Raw genomic sequence first — 16,587 nt, forward strand, 5'->3', positions numbered from 1 at the left:
AGAGAGATAGATAGATATGAGATAGAGAGAGAGATCTCTCTCTCTCTCTCTCTCTCTCTCTCATATTTCTCTCTCTTTCTCATCTCTCTCTCATATTTCTCTCTCTCTCATATTTCTCTCTCATATCTCTCTCTCATATTTCTCTCTCATATCTCTCTCTCTCTCTCTCATATTTCTCTCTCTCTCTCTCTCACATTTCTCTCTCTCTCTCTCTCTCTCTCATATCTCTCTCTCTCTCATATCTCTCTCTCTCTCTCATATCTCTCTCTCTCTCTCTCTCATATCTCTCTCTCTCTCTCTCTCATATCTCTCTCTCTCTCATATCTCTCTCTCTCTCATATCTCTCTCTCTCTCATATCTCTCTCTCTCTCTCATATCTCTCTCTCTCTCTCTCTCATATCTCTCTCTCTCTCTCTCATATCTCTCTCTCTCTCATATCTCTCTCTCTCGCATCTCTCTCTCTCTCATCTCTCTCTCTCTCTCTCTCTCTCTTATATCTCTCTCTCATATCTCTCTCTCTCAAATTTTCTCTCTCTCTCTCATATCTCTCTCTCTCAAATTTTCTCTCTCTCTCTCATATCTCTCTCATCTCTATATTTCTCTCATATTTCTCTCTCTCTCATATCTCTCTCTCTCTCTCTCTCTCTCTCTCTCTCTCTCTCTCTCTCATATCTCTCTCTCTCTCTCTCTCTCTCTCTCTCTCTCTCATATCTCTCTCCATATCTCTCTCTCTCTCTCTCTCTCTCTCTCTCATATCTCTCTCCATATCTCTCTCTCTCTCATATCTCCTTCATATCTCTCTCATATCTCTCTCTCTCTCTCTCTCTCTCTCTCTCTCTCTCATATCTCTCTCTCTCTCTCTCTCATGAGAAAGATATGAGAGAGAGAGATATGAAAGAGATGGATAGATAGATAGATAGATAGATATTAGATAGATATGAGATAGAGAGATATTACATAGACATTCTGCCACAAGAAAGCTCCTTCTGCCCCCTTCAAGTAGGTGGAGCAAGAAGATGGGGCAGAGGACGTGGAGTAACACACAACAGCCGACTGCGGAGTCTGTAACCATGGAAACACACATAGAACAAAATCAAATTCCGAGCTCCTGTCCTTGCTGACCTCAGCTTACGTTATGTGTCACCAGCACATCGAAAGTCCAAAAATTTCCAGCAAATCGACTGCCTATAAAAACAAAATTTATTGGAGCACTTAAACCGGCATACAATAGGTGATACGCGTTTCGGGCGTCCACCTGGGCCCTATTAGTCGTATCATCCCACACCAAGGAAGCATGAACAATTTGGGCTGCCCTTGTCTTGGTGTGATACGATGTGACTGACGGCCCAAGTGGAGGCCCCGAAACGTATCGTCACCTTTATATTTTTTAATGGGCAGTCATAGTGCCCATTGGAAACGCATCGCTCTGCAAGTAACCTGTGTACACAATGCGATTTTCCTCAATCAAGACGGTTTGGAAAGTGGCAAACACTACATTAAACGCTGCAGCATGGGTTGGGAAATATCCTACCTTCCAAGCTGACTACTAGGACATGTATAATATATAATATTCCAGTGCATTCGCTGGTCTGATACTTGTCCTAGCAACAACTGGAAATGATCACACCGGGAGGACCTGACTGATTCATTAAATGCTGTGATTGGATCTATTGTTTTTCTCTTTCTTTCTGAAAAGTAACCATGACAACAGAGAGAGACCCCGTGGAATACCGATGCGGGGCGTTCTCTGGTTACCATGGTATACACGGCCGGCGTGTGTTACAGACCCATACAATTACATTGATGAATGAATGTTCTCAGGTATTTATAGTCAGTTGTCATATACAAAGAGAACCGCCTCGCTAGCGCCACCTTCTGGAAGAGGCTCCCTATGAGTCAGTCTGACTTTTTAACAAGCTTTGGGGCATGAAGAGGGAAAAAAGCTGGATATTTGGCTTTGCTGGTTTCCCTTATGTCCCAAGTCAGACTCAGACTCTTTCACAAGGTGGCGCCAGCGAGACAGTTCTCTTTGCATATTATTTTCCCATGCAGCATTGCCATGTCCATACACAGATGGTCTCCTTAAGGAGAGCCACTACCCCTCCTAGTCATTTGTCAGATATAACAAAGAGCCTGACCTGGAGGATTCATCTGAGGTGGCAGACACCATTCAGGAGTTGTGTAGAATCACTTACGTTCTTGCAGACAAAGCCAACAACATGGTCTCCCTGCAGCCTTTCTACATAGGCACGTCCGTGCAGAAGTGCTACCATAATGTAGGTGCTCAGGAGGCGTATACCAGAAAGGGCATCTGTCAGCAGTTTTGTACCTATGACACTGGCTGACCTGTTATTTGTGCTCTTGGCAGCTGAAGGCATCTGTGTTGGTCCCATGTTCATATGTGCCCGCATTGCTGAGAAAAATTATGTTTTAATATATGCAAATGAGCCTCTAGGAGCAATGGGGGCGTTGCCGTTACTCCTAGAGGCTCTTCTCTCCCCTCAGTACTATGTTCTTATTGGTGGTAGCAGCGACACAGTGAGGTGGGAGCGACTCTCTCCTTCTTCACTGTGCTGCTGAGGAGAACATGGCGCGTGCTGAGAGTGGCGCATGACATATTCTCTAACTGATACTAGGCTGCGCAGTAGTGCAGCCTAGTATCGGTAAATGGCAAATCCCGGTATTGTATCGATCCAGGTACAAAAGTATCAAATGGGCATCGATACTTCGACTCCTGGTGCAACCCTAATACGGACGAGTTTGCCCTAGTGGCAGTTGCAAGCATGCAAAATGTCATTGCACTGTGTACCTCTGTGCCAAGGGATTGACTGTGAGGGAGCACGCTGTATTATTTACAAGGCACTTGCTGGTACTGATTATTACAGTCCTCTACTGGCACTGTTCGTAGGCTTTGCTAGCACAGTTTTTAGGGAGTTACTCTGCTGGCATCGGTTGTGGGAGAGCACTCTGCTGGCACTGATTGCGAGAGGGCACTCAGCTGGCTCTGGTTTTGGGGGAACACTCTGTTGGCACTGGTCGTGGGGGAAAACTCTGCTTGCACTAATTGTGGGGGAGCACTGCTTGCACTGGTTGTGAAGCACTCTGCTGGCACTGGCTGTGGACGAGCACTCTGCTGGCACTGGCTGTGGACGAGCACTCTGCTGGCACTGGCTGTGGACGAGCACTCTGCTGACACTGGCTGTGGACGAGCACTCTGCTGGCTCACTGGCTGTGGACGAGCACTCTGCTGGCTCACTGGCTGTGGACGAGCACTCTGCTGGCACTGGCTGTGGACGAGCACTCTGCTGGCACTGGCTGTGGACGAGCACTCTGCTGGCACTGGCTGTGGACGAGCACTCTGCTGGCACTGGCTGTGGACGAGCACTCTGCTGGCACTGGCTGTGGACGAGCACTCTGCTGGCTCACTGGCTGTGGACGAGCACTCTGCTGGCTCACTGGCTGTGGACGAGCACTCTGCTGGCACTGGCTGTGGACGAGCACTCTGCTGGCACTGGCTGTGGGGGGAGGGTGTCAGGGTGAGGATAGGCCATCACTTCTAAAAACCTGAACAACCCCTTTAAAGCTTTCTGTACTGGACTGGACTAAATTGCGCATAAAACACACTCCAAACATAAAATGATAGCAGATAACCTATAAGTGATGCCATGAATTGTGCGTCTTTCTATTTTGAATGTGCGTCCTGGCATCCGATCACTGAAGGCCTCCCAATGCCGGGTCTAATCAGCCAGCAAACAGGAATGTCATAATTCCATGCAAATGTGTGGAAATCCGGCTTTAACCCATGCACGTCTCATACGGGCAGAGCAGATGAGAGTTTACAGCTTTGGCCTCTGGTCCAGCAGTTACAATAAAGCATCTTACAGATCATTGTCTTCTGATGTCTCCTTCTCAGGAACGTGGGTTATAAATCAGCCATGGGGTAAGGTCGCAGGCGGTGTCCTCTGTGCTCAGTCACAGGGTCCGGCCTTTGTTAAAAAAGTGCACATTTCTGGGTGACAAAACATTAGGGGGGAAAACACTTTACATTGGAGCTGTCTGTTCTTAGTCCAGGAGGTCTACACGGTGTGTACGTGGCTGACTGCTGGACACCAGGACTGAGTTCACAGGTTTTGCTGTTTCTTTGCAGATAATAAAAAAAAAAAAAAAAAACAGCATTTCACATAAATGTGTATGAGATTTGCTCCTGCTTGGTGTCATAGTAGATGGCGTAATATTACAGATCGTCTGGTAATGCAATTCCATGTTATAATATTTAAGGGGAACCTACTGTCTGGTTTGAGGGCCACTAAAATGCAGTTAAACAGCTAAGGTTTAGGGTCCCAAACCTGCCACAGCAAACACACCCCCGGAAAACGATAGTAAATCAAAACTTACCAGGACAAGAGTCCAGGACTCTTCTCCAGTGGCACTGGGCGTGTATGCACTGCGCTGATAGAGCCGCCTACAGTACACCTCTCCGTAGTGCACATCAGACACATGCGCAGTGAAGCAAAGTGTACAGTTCTCGGCCTAGTCAGTGCGCTGCTCTGATGCTGCTGGAGAAGAGTCCTGGACTCTTTTTCTCCTGATAAGTCAGATTATTATTTATTTTTTCTACCCTTTGTAGGGATGGATGGGTTTGCCATAGACTGGTTTGAAACCCTAAACTACAAGATGCATAATGGCATGCTGGTTTTAGTAGCCCCAAACCTGCTGACAGGTTCCCTCTAGAAGTGGCTCCTAACCTGAGCTTCGCAATGTGAAAGTTTAACATAACTTAAAGGGGTATTCCGGTTATATTAAGTTATTGCCTTATCCACTGGATTAGATTGGTGATTATAGATTTATTTTATTTTATGTGCATGTGGACGATTGGTGCAGCCATCTCGCCTGAGTTACTATTAACAGTATTCAGAGATAAGCTTTACATCATCCACATGGACCACGGGAAAATGTAGTCTGAAGTCTTATGGGCATGCCTGTCTGTCACGTGCAGAGGTCATTGTGCGGTGAGGGGGAGGAGGTGAGCTGTGACATCACCTATTGTGAATGGTAAATCTTGTGTTACCTACTGTGTGTGTGTGTGTGTGTGTATGTGTGTATATATATATATATATATATATATATATATATATATATATATATATATATATAATGTGATATTGCAATCCTTCCTGTGATGATGATGAGATGACTGCTGAGAGGTGATCTCTACATATATGGTGATATGGAAAATCTTTAAAAAATGTTCAACACAAAAACTCAAGCTTAAAAGGAATTAAAACCATAAACAGAAGTATATTATTTTATTTTCTCATTTGTTTAAATTTTCTGGGTGTAGATTTTTTTAAAATTTGTTTCTGTTCTTGTTTATCGGGACATTTCTTCTTATCTGAGCTGTACATCAAGAGGGGTTATGCATACACAGTATGAAAATACTGAGAATAGATTGGAGGGAAGCGAGAGTGCTGGATGGGAGGCCACAGAGGAGGATGTGGCAGTAGTCCAGGCGGGAGATGACGAGGGCACGCACTAGCATTTTAGCTGACTCCGGGGTGAGGAAGGAGCGAATACAAGAGATGTTCTTGAGTGGAGGTGAGGGTTTGGATGTGTGGCTTAAAGGACGAGACAGAATCCAATGTTGCCCCCAGGCCGTGGGCCTGCGAGACTGGAGAAGGCATTGTGCTATTAACTGTCATGGACAGGTCAGGTAGGGGGACATGGGGGAAAGACAATGTTATACAGCAGCTGCATGGACCATAGGAACCTATAGTCTGGAAATGACTGATTAACTTCTATGAGAGAGTGTTGTGGGCATACTCCGTGACCTGGACAAAGGTTATTGTGCAGGTAGGGGGAGGAGGTGAGCTGTGACTATTACCTATTATCAACGGTGGAAGGATCCTGTGATATCTATACTTATCACTTTAATCCTGCCTGTGATGATAATGAAATGACTGATGAGAGCAAGAGACAGACTAATATGAGGCTCGGTGGCCATAGTGAAAACTGCAAGATTTCATTTTTTTTTTTTTAAACAAATAAAATCGCGACATTAGGTCATTTTCTGACGAGACTCGTTAGACACGAGCCGTCTCTAATGCTTCCAGTGCTTTGCAGACACTTGAACGTGTGCGTACAATGTGCATCGGCTCCTTTGCTGTTTTTTATTTTATTTTTTTTGGCATGACATTAAACATGTTTTATCAAAACTAAACTTCAAACCTCATTGTTATAAATGCAGCGTTCACAGCTGGCGAGCCCGCCTGGCACATCTTTTCACCAAAGCATTCCATTCTGCGACCTGACGAATGTTTCCGATAAACACGTCTATTTCCTTTTAGTCGCAAGACGACTATGTCTAAATCACAGAAAGGGGTCTTTTCTGGTTTAATTTACTTTATTATTTTTTTAACTAATTTATTTGTATCACATTTTCTGGAAAATGACTCCCAAGTTCCAAATCTTACGTGACTTCCCAGACATGGATACATGGGAGTTTCTTACCCTTATGGGCTTTGTTTTCTTTAGGCTTTATTTTTAGGCTGCATTGATTTATGTTTCTATGTCGAGAACAAAGACTATTGGGCGGGGAGGGGGAGTCGCTACATGGTGACCAGTCAATACGCACAAGCATCGCAGACATTAGGTTTACGTGTGAATTGCATGCAACTTTTTATTTTCTTAAAGGTGCACAATGTCATATTCATATCGAATTTCTTTATATCCTATGTGGTTGTGAGATGATCACCAAAAGATGTTGAAAGTGGCAGCAGTCGGATGTACTTATATTTTGGCGCATACCAGTCTTTTCTGGAATAACACTATTGTGACATTATATGGCTATTCTGCATTTGTCACCATTTTTCCCCTCTGAGGGCTCCATCTCTAATTGTCTGCTCTCCCTGAGCTAGTGATTGGAGGCAGTGGCGTACATAGAGAAGTAAGGGCCCCATAGCAAGGATCAAACCAGGCCCCCACACAGGACAGAAGGGTTTCTGACTAAACCCCTTTCAATGACCCTTGGGCCATTTTTTCACTGCCTCGTTTGCTAAAAGTTGTTCCTTTAGAGGATAGAGACCTGACCAAGTTTTCACCTCCAGTAGAAGAGGAGATAATCCCAACTAAGACTGGGCCCCCTCTTGCCCTGGGCCCCATAGCAGTCGCATGGTCTGCCGCTATGGTAGTTGCGCCCCTGAATGGAGGCTAGCTGCTCTGATGTCTCCTATACACAGCACACAGAGAGAAGAGGGGATACTGCTCCACTGTTTCTCTATAGCACACCCTTAGGCCTTATACACATGACCATGTCCGTAAAATACAGACACCTTCCATGTGCAATCTACATTTTTCTTACTCCCCATCACTAGAAATGACCATTTTTGTTTGTAACACAGAGAAGAATAGGACGTGTTCTATAATTTGCGGTATAGACACATGGATGCGGACAACACAAGGATGACATCCATGTGCTGTCCATTTTTTTGTGGTTGCGGACCTATAGAAATGAATGGGTTAGTGTGCAATACGCGAAAAATGCGGAGGGGACATCTGGTTATGTGCATGAGACCTAAGCAGCACTATGGAGAACATTATACAGCAGTGTAGCAGTGAGCCCAGCACTGGAGTGAGATAGAAAACTCCCTAGATGCAGCAGCAGAAGAAATGGCTCATGAGTGGAGAAAGAGAGGCATTTTTCTCTGATAGGATATATTTACAAAGTTTATTATATTCACTTGTACTGTTGATTTATGCAAAGTTTGTTGAAACGACGACGCCTAATACATTATTCTGTAAGAATGTATTAAAGCCATGAGTCAAGATTACGCTCTTGTTTATAGATTATGGTCCATAGGTTTAATGGTCAACCCAAACTGTCAACAATTAGCAAAGAGACGACACACAAAATGTAAAGTAGGAAAAATCTCATTGACCCGTGTAAAAAATCTAATAAAAAAATGTGTGTATATATTCTTATAATCTTGAGTCAGTAATATGTCTTTGTGTCTTGCAGGATGGAGGCCTCCTGTCTGGAGCTAGCACTCGAGGGGGAACGACTTTGCAAAGCGGGTGATTTCAAAGCTGGCACTGCTTTCTTCGAAGCTGCTGTTCAGGTTGGAACCGAGGATCTGAAGACGCTTAGTGCCATCTACAGTCAGCTGGGCAATGCCTACTTCTATCTGAAGGAATACTCCAAGGCTCTTGAGTATCACAAGCATGATCTAACACTTGCCAGGTGAGATGTGTTTAGTGAAGTATGAGGTTGCTTCTAGACATGTACATTTTTTTTTATGCATTTGTTTTAACCTCTGAGAAGGTATACATTTTTTTATTTTTTTTGTTAACATGGAGGCCTATGCGCAATGGGTGCCATTGTATGCCTATACGGCAGGATACCTCAGAGGTATATGTCTGGAGACCCTTCCAATCTATCCTTTAAAATGCAGGTGTATTGATGAGAATAGCCTGCTGGTGTATAATGTAGTTTTAAAAAAAAAAAAAATTCTTGTAAATTGTAGGTCCATCGGAGATCGCATTGGAGAGGCAAAAGCCAGCGGAAATCTTGGGAACACACTAAAGATCCTCGGTCAGTATGATGAAGCCATTGCTTGCTGTCAGAGGCATCTGGACATTTCTCGAGAGCAAGGAGACAAGGTACAAAATACAGTAGGATATTTGCAGCTTGCTCTCATAGTAGATCTATACGTTCTATAACTTAAAACCCCTTTAAGCCTGTGCAGATGTGAAGAGAGCCCCCACTCAGCCCATGCCTGGAATATATACTGTAAATATATGGTTGACCCGGGAGACTGCTACATGATCAATATACTGTATGTACCAGCCTTCTGCTGCCGGAGGCGAAAACTAAAACCGTGCCCAATGGTGCCAATTTCTTAACCTAAACCCTTTGCCACAATGAAAGCGTTCATCGCCCATGGCCCTTCTGTTGCCCCTACCTGGTGCTGCCTCACCTGGCCTCATTGGTGGTGCGCCCCTGGTATGTACCATTTTCCCATGGACATAGGATGCACTTGCCGTAGACTGAATCAGTACCACTACAGTGATCTCAATGGTGTGATGCACTAGTGCCAACACTATGCCAGTCCATCTTTAAATGTGTTTTCCTTTGGAGAGGGCACATACAAAGATGGAGCAGAGCTGAGTTTGTCACCGTACACAGATCATCTTGCTGTTCGAAATTACAGATATTGCAGATATTCATAAACTTCATTGCACAAAATAAACAATAACTCTGCTACACTTGGATCATTTGTTTGCCTTTACCTATACGAAAGGTTTCAGAAATTATTCGTTGCGTTACACCACTGTGGACGAAACCTAAAATAGCGTGAACTGATTGATTACACTTTTCCCCGTGACGGCAGGTGGGTGAAGCTCGAGCGTTGTACAATGCCGGGAACGTTTACCATGCTAAAGGAAAGCAGTTGTCGTGGAACATGCCTCAGATCCCAGGAGACCTGTCCGAAGAGGTCAAGGAGACCTTGTTAAAGGCCACTGATTATTATGAGTGAGTAGTAAACCTTATGATTTTACTGTTGTCTCTGATATGACCAGGGGTGGACTGGCCATAGACCCTACAGGGAAATTTCCCAGGGGGCTGCAGGTTGGTGACATAACGGTCTGATGATAGGGATCAGCAACCTTCGGCACTCTAGCTGTTGTGAAACTACAATTCCCAGCATGCTCCATTTATTTCTGTGAAAGTTCTAAGAAGAGCCGAGGAAGTATGCATGCTGGGAGTTGTAGTTTCACAACAGCTGGAGTGCCGGAGGTTGCCTACCCCTGCTCTAAGCATTAATTAATGCTAGGAGCATCAACTACTTATGCACCCGGCCAGTGGCTGCAGTGATGCAGTTGAATACTGTGGCGTGGGTGGCAGTATTTTGTGTAGCACTGTGATATTTGGTTCTGCTGGGGCGGTATTTTGTGCTGCACTGTGGTATTGCCTACTGTTGGTCCTGCCTACTTGTGCTGCCCTGCCTTCTGTCAATATGGACCCGCCTGCAACATGGGGACACTTTTACCATTCCGCCCTTGGATATGACATAGATATATATATATATACCATGTAATCCAAAGGGTGACATTCCAGCTAAATGGTTTCAAATCTTGGTAGGAGTATAAAAAGACCTCCAATCTACAACGACCTGCGATCGTGATCTATTAGCGCATATTTGTATAACGCACATACTAACCAGCCTTAGTACAGCTCCTCTTAACCTGGATCTACGGTCAGACGATAGTCCGGGCTGAACACCAACAGTAAAGATGTTGCCTTGTTAATTTTCTGTAAACTTTATAGAACTCTTTGCCTCAATTCTTAGGAGGAAAATAGACCAGACCTCAAAGATTAGACCTCAGCCTTCTAAACTTGTTCAGACGGCTAAGATGAATACATACCCCTGTCAAACCCTAATATTAACTAGCCCCCTAAAAAAATAATTCAGACCCCAGAACAGAACCCTTAAATTATTTAAACTCCAGACCAGCCCTTAAAAATAATCAAACACCAGAACAGACTGTTTAAATAAATTAAAAACCCCAGACACTAAAATGAACTAGTTCCCAGATCACCAAAAATAATAAAACCACAGACTCTTAGGCCTCTTCCTATTCATAGGTCACGTGGCGTCACGTGGCCTGGGCACAGCTCTGTCCCATCCGATACCAAGCACAGCTGCTATCCAATGGATGGCACCGTGCTAGGAAAGCTGCGAGCGAGTGCGGCGGCCTCTTCAAACAGTTGGTGCCAGGAGTCGGACCCCCGCCGATCTGATATTGATGACCTATCCTGAGGATGCACCCTGTACAACACCGTGATGCTGGCGAGTCTCACTACCTGTCTTGCCGGTACGGATAGTAGTTTCGCTAAATGCATTGGAGTAGATGCTGCTCTCCCCCAATGTATGGCAACAGGTTTCGCTGTCCCTTCTCCGAATTCGGACAGCTGTCCGCCAGTCGAGTACCCGTGGTATAGTTTTTCCTGATGTACTTGATACGGCTCCTATGTTTGTTTCGTACTGAGCACTGTTCCTTTATTCCCCTACACATACTTGTAAAAATTTTGCCTCTTTGTGCCCAAAAAGGGGAAGTCTGACGTACATGTATTTGTGTATGGCTCTTGAAGGTGAACAGAAGCAACATAATAAACCTCCTAGTGATAGCAGCTGGCGGCCATGATTTGTGTGTGTCGCAGAGCCTTATGTATGTCACCTGCCTTCGAAGACGCTAGGCGGCCTACATTTTAGCTGCAGAGGACGTTTAGGGTTTGTAGGACGTGTAGCTGGATGCTTGTCAATGCACCGGACACCTTCTCACCGTTACCGACCTCTCTGTTCTGCAGGAGAAATTTAGCTCTGGTAAAAGAGCTCGGTGACCGGGCCGCTCAGGGCCGAGCGTACGGAAATCTTGGTAACACGCACTACCTCTTAGGCAACTTCAACGAGGCCATCGCTTTTCATAAAGAGGTAAGTTGGCATAATATAAGTGCTTTTTAAAGCGATATAAGGCCTCATGCACACAACCTTATTTTGCATCCGTGCCCAGTCCGCACTTTTTTGTGGATAGCACACGGATCCATTCGGTTCTATGAATCCGCATAAAAAAATTAAAAAAACGGACCGCGCACCGATGTCATCCGTGTGTCCATTTGGCATGTTATAGAACATGTCCTGTTCTCGGCCATATTGTGGACAATGCTAGCAATGGGAGTGAGAAAAATGCGGATTGGACACTGAAGGTGTCAGTATTTTGCGGATCCGTGGTTTGCAGACTGCAGTACGGATACTGTTGTGTGCATGTGTGTGTAAAATAAATACTATACTATACCTCCGGCCCTCCAGCTGTTGTGAAACTACAACCCCCAGCATGCTCCATTCATTTCTATAGCACTTCTGAGAACAACCAAGCAAGTGTGCATGTTGGGAGTTGTATTTTCACCACTGATCCCTGATGTAGGGTAAATGTATCACACAGTATACTTGGTGCGGTCACGCTGGCCGCTCCGCTCACAGTCAGTAAGGTTGCATTCCCACTGCGTTTCATCGGTGATGCACGTCGGGAGGTTTTCTGACGTTCACCTTTATTGGATGTCACTGTATAGGCGTAAGATGGCATTTGTCACCCATCGTTTCATAAGCATCAGCGCAGACGCACACTGCGCCAATGCAGGGAGTATTGACTCGTTTATGATCCCACCATTGTCTTTTCACATAGACAAAAAGGGTGCGTGGGACTTTGGTAGATCAACGTGTTTCTTATGTCTGTTTTCTGCAGAGATTGTCCATTGCTAAGGAGTTTGGAGATAAAGCTGCTGAGCGAAGAGCATACAGCAACCTGGGCAACGCTCATATATTCCTCGGCAAGTTTGATGCTTCAGCAGAGTATTACAAGTGAGTGGCAGCGCGCTGGGTTGTAGTTTTGCTTCTATCTTAGATGCATTTTCATTTTTGAGTGTCCAACATGGCTGATCCCTCTTAGATTGGACACCCAATATCTCCCATGAACATAACCTCAAACCCCCAGGATCCGTGAATGTATATAATCAGCATTCTGCAATCCTTTTCTTTGGAAATCCACATCTGTCTTCAGAATAAGGGTACTTTCACACTAGCGTTATTTTCAATACCGGAAAAAAACGCATCGGTTTTGTCCCCATGCATACTGAATGGAAAGCAATCCGTTCAGTATGCATCAGGACGTCTTCCGTTCCGTCCCTTATATGGTATTTGACCGGCCAATATACGGCAGCTTGCTGCGGTATTTTTTCCGGCCAAAATCCCGTAACACTACCACACTTGCCGGATCCAGCATTAATTTCCATCGAAATGCATTAATGCCGGATCCGGTACCAAGTGTTTTGTAAATCGCCGGATCCGGCTTTCCGGTCTGCGCTTGCGCAGTTCTTTCGAGCTTAGAAAAAATTAAATACCGGATCCGTTATTCCGGATGATACCGGAAAGACGGATCCGGTATTCCAATGCATAAGTCTAACGGATCCGGAAAAAAAATATATCCGTTTGCGCACGGATTTCCGGATCTGGCAGGCAGTTCCGGCAATGGACTCTTCTAACGCTATTGTGAAAGTAACCTTAGGCCTCGTTCACACGTCCCCCATGACATCCGTGGCAAGATGATCAGTGGTTCATCTGTAAAGATGTCCATAAAGGATCCGTGTTTGGTCCTTGTGTCACGTTTTTGCGCTACATGTCATCCGTATTCCACAGACACTTGCTAGGCTGCAAATTTTATTTCCAAAGCATCTCCTAGCAACAATCCGTGAAAACCATCTGGGTCTGTTCATGAAAAAACTGGAGAGTAACAATCTTCATCTCCTAGCAACCATCAGTGAAAAACGCATTGCATCCGGATGCAATGCGTTTTTTTAACGCAAGCCCCATTCACTTCTATGGGCCAGCGCTGCGTGAAGAACTCTGAATATAGAACATGCTACGAATTTTCCTGATCAGAGAAATGATGCATGAAAAAAAACCCCTCAGACTAATTGAAATGAAGGGGTCAGGGTTCAATCCGGATGCTATGCGTTTGCTTCACGCATCCCACCCGGACGGGAAAGTTGCTCATGTGAAAGAGGCCTAATTTTATGCCAACTATTGGTTGGCTTGGTTTGAGACAGAATATTACGTTACAATTTTGGGGCAATTTTGGTGCAAAATATTGCAATGTAAACCACACCCCTTCACACTAAGCCACACCCCCTTTTTTGGACTAGGCGCAGAATTTTCTCTAAACCTAGATTGACTGCAGAATCCAGGTGCACTCACATTGGTAAATGTGGACCGATGTGTTGACTTTATACCTATTGTTTTGACCCCGTTTTGGGACTTCTTTAATCCCTGTGCAACAAAGCCTTTCTCGTACGGGCATTTTTACATCCTTCTTGCTCTTGGGCGGATTTACTGACATTTACACTTGGAAACAGGCAATAAAGGAGGAGTGAATAATCCAGTCAGGGAGTAGTTTTTACTCCAGGCGCATGGTTTCTGGACCTGCACCCAGCGGTGCACCTAGCCTTTCTGCTGCCTGAAGCGAAAACTGAAACGGCGCCCCAACCCCCAGTGCCAATTTCTTAACCTAACCCCTTCTCTCCAGCCCTACTGTTAAAGACATACTTCTCTCTTTCTGGATTTTTGTCACGGTGCGGTTCACCGTGACGTGTGTTGCCGTGTAGGCTGGCTGCATGTCCCCTTGCGTACTGGCTGCAGGTTTCTGTGTAGGCTGGTTGCTAGGGGCTGCGTGCTGGCTGCGGTGTCTAGTGTGAACCTGCCCGTGTACGTGTGTACCCCTTTGACTGTATCTGTATTTCTGTTCCTTTATTCTGGTATCCGTGTATGCTGCTTGCCAGGGGCAACGTCCGGTTCTGTTCCTGTGTGCCCAGCCTGTTCCTGGTAGGTAGGGGCCAAGCATTCCGGGACCTTCCTGGAGGTGCGACCAGTGAGCCCTCGGCCCAGTCATCCCCACCATCCGGGGCTCTGTGAAGTACGGGGCTCACTGGCTATGCCCTCCGGGTTTTGCTGTGATCCTCCGGTACTCTTGGTCCGTTACCCCTTCTGTTTACCTGCTTTTCTGTCATGTCTGTTCTGTTGCCTGTAGGGCTGCAGCTAACGATTACTTGAATAATCGATTAGTTGTCGATAATTTCATCGATTTAATCGGAAAAAACACCAAAATGACAAAAAAAAAAGAGGTTTATATGATTTTACTTGAAAAATTATGTTCAAAGGCCATATTAAAACAAATTGTGAATGGCACTGTTATGGGGGATCTGTGGATGGCGCTGTTATGGGGGGATCTGTGGATGGCACTGTTATGGGGGGATCTGTGGATGGCACTGTTATGGGGGGGATCTGTGGATGGCACTGTTATGGGGGGATCTGTGGATGGCACTGTTATGGGGGGATCTGTGGATGGCACTGTTATGGAGGGGTTCTGTGGATGGCACTGTTATGGGGAAGGGGATCTGTGGATGGCACTATTATGGGGGGGATCTGTGGATGGCACTATTATGGGGGTTCTGTGGATGGCACTGTTATGGGGAGGGGGATCTGTGCACTGTTATGGGGAGGGGGATCTGTGGATGGATGGCACTGTTATGGGGGATCTGTGGATGGATGGCACTGTTATGGGGGATCTGTGGATGGCACTGTTATGGGGGATCTGTGGATGGCACTGTTATGGGGGATCTGTGGATGGCACTGTTATGGGGGATCTGTGGATGGCACTGTTATGGGGGATCTGTGGATGGCACTGTTATGGGGGATCTGTGGATGGCACTGTTATGGGGGATCTGTGGATGGCACTGTTATGGGGGATCTGTGGATGGCACTGTTATGGGGAGGGGGATCTGTGCACTGTTATGGGGAGGGGGATCTGTGGATGGCACTGTTATGGGGAGGGGGATATGTGGATGACTATGCTATGGGGGGGAACTATGGATGACACTATACAGCATCTTATGCTATATGTGTCATCCACAGATCTCCCCCATAGCAGTGCCATCCACAGATCCCCTTCCCCATAACAGTGCCATCCACAGATCCCCTCCATAACAGTGCCATCCACAGATCCCCTCCATAACAGTGCCATACACAGATCCCCTTCCCCATAACAGTGCCATACACAGATCCCCCTCCATAACAGTGCCATCCACAGATCCCCTCCATAACAGTGCCATCCACAGATCCCCTCCATAACAGTGCCATCCACAGATCCCCCCCATAGCAGTGCCATCCACAGATCCCCCTCCCCATAACAGCCCCAGCCCCGCCGCTCACAGCAGTATTCCTTAACCGTCAGTAACTTTTACTTTAGATCACCGCATCTTCTTTTACCTTACAATGAAGCTCCAGTAACCGGCAGAGCGGGCGGCGGCGGCGTAACGTCACTTACTCACGTGACGCGCCTGCTCCACCTACTTTATGAATGAAGCATTCGGAGCTTGCGCGTCACGTGAGTAAGTGACGTTACGCCGCCGCCTGCTCTGCCTGTTACTGGAGCTTCATTGTAAGTTAGTAAAGATGCGGTGATCTAAAGTTCAAGGACCCGCAGGCATAGCGCCCGACCGCCGGCTCCCGTCCGCATAGCAACGAATCGGCCGATTATTCGATAACGGGATTCGTTGACAACTGATCCCGTTATCGAATATTATCGATAACGTTGATTAATCGTTGCAGCCCTAGTTGCCTGTGACCTGCTCGTAGTAGGTCCCGGAGGTCTGCCTCGGACCCCCGGCACGTGACAGTTTTTTCTTCAGCGTCCCATGTGCCCTTACTTTACACCATGGCCCCGTGTGGCGATCTCCGTCCTGCCCGCTCTCCGACATGACATATCTCAGCTGTGCCGCCGTCTCTGCACAGCTGCATCACTTTGCGGCTCATTTCTGCCGAATGATCTGTAATTAGATTGATTTAACTCGGATGTCAATGTGCATTACGCAGTCCTGGAGATGACTGTGCAGCCTCTCGGGCTGATGAGCGCTGCAGACCTTCCTCTCTGCCTGGCCGCGGTAGTGGGCCACGCCGCGAGGGCAGACACATAAAACCGCCT

General features: G+C 46.2%; 1 protein-coding gene across 2 annotated transcripts in view; it reads left to right on the forward strand.

Moving 5' to 3' along the window:
• GPSM1 (G protein signaling modulator 1) overlaps positions 1-16,587 on the forward strand; it is a 174,323-nt gene that overhangs the window by 50,158 nt on the left and 107,578 nt on the right. For both annotated transcript variants that reach the window (XM_040404836.1, XM_040404837.1), the window contains 5 exons: positions 8,015-8,236; positions 8,520-8,655; positions 9,387-9,529; positions 11,366-11,489; positions 12,298-12,413. In XM_040404836.1, the coding sequence (XP_040260770.1) occupies positions 8,015-8,236; positions 8,520-8,655; positions 9,387-9,529; positions 11,366-11,489; positions 12,298-12,413 (741 nt within the window). The remainder of the gene's footprint in view (positions 1-8,014; positions 8,237-8,519; positions 8,656-9,386; positions 9,530-11,365; positions 11,490-12,297; positions 12,414-16,587) is intronic.

The sequence above is a fragment of the Bufo bufo genome, chromosome 8 (genome assembly GCF_905171765.1).
Source record: "Bufo bufo chromosome 8, aBufBuf1.1, whole genome shotgun sequence".
Taxonomy (NCBI): Eukaryota; Metazoa; Chordata; class Amphibia; order Anura; family Bufonidae; genus Bufo; species Bufo bufo.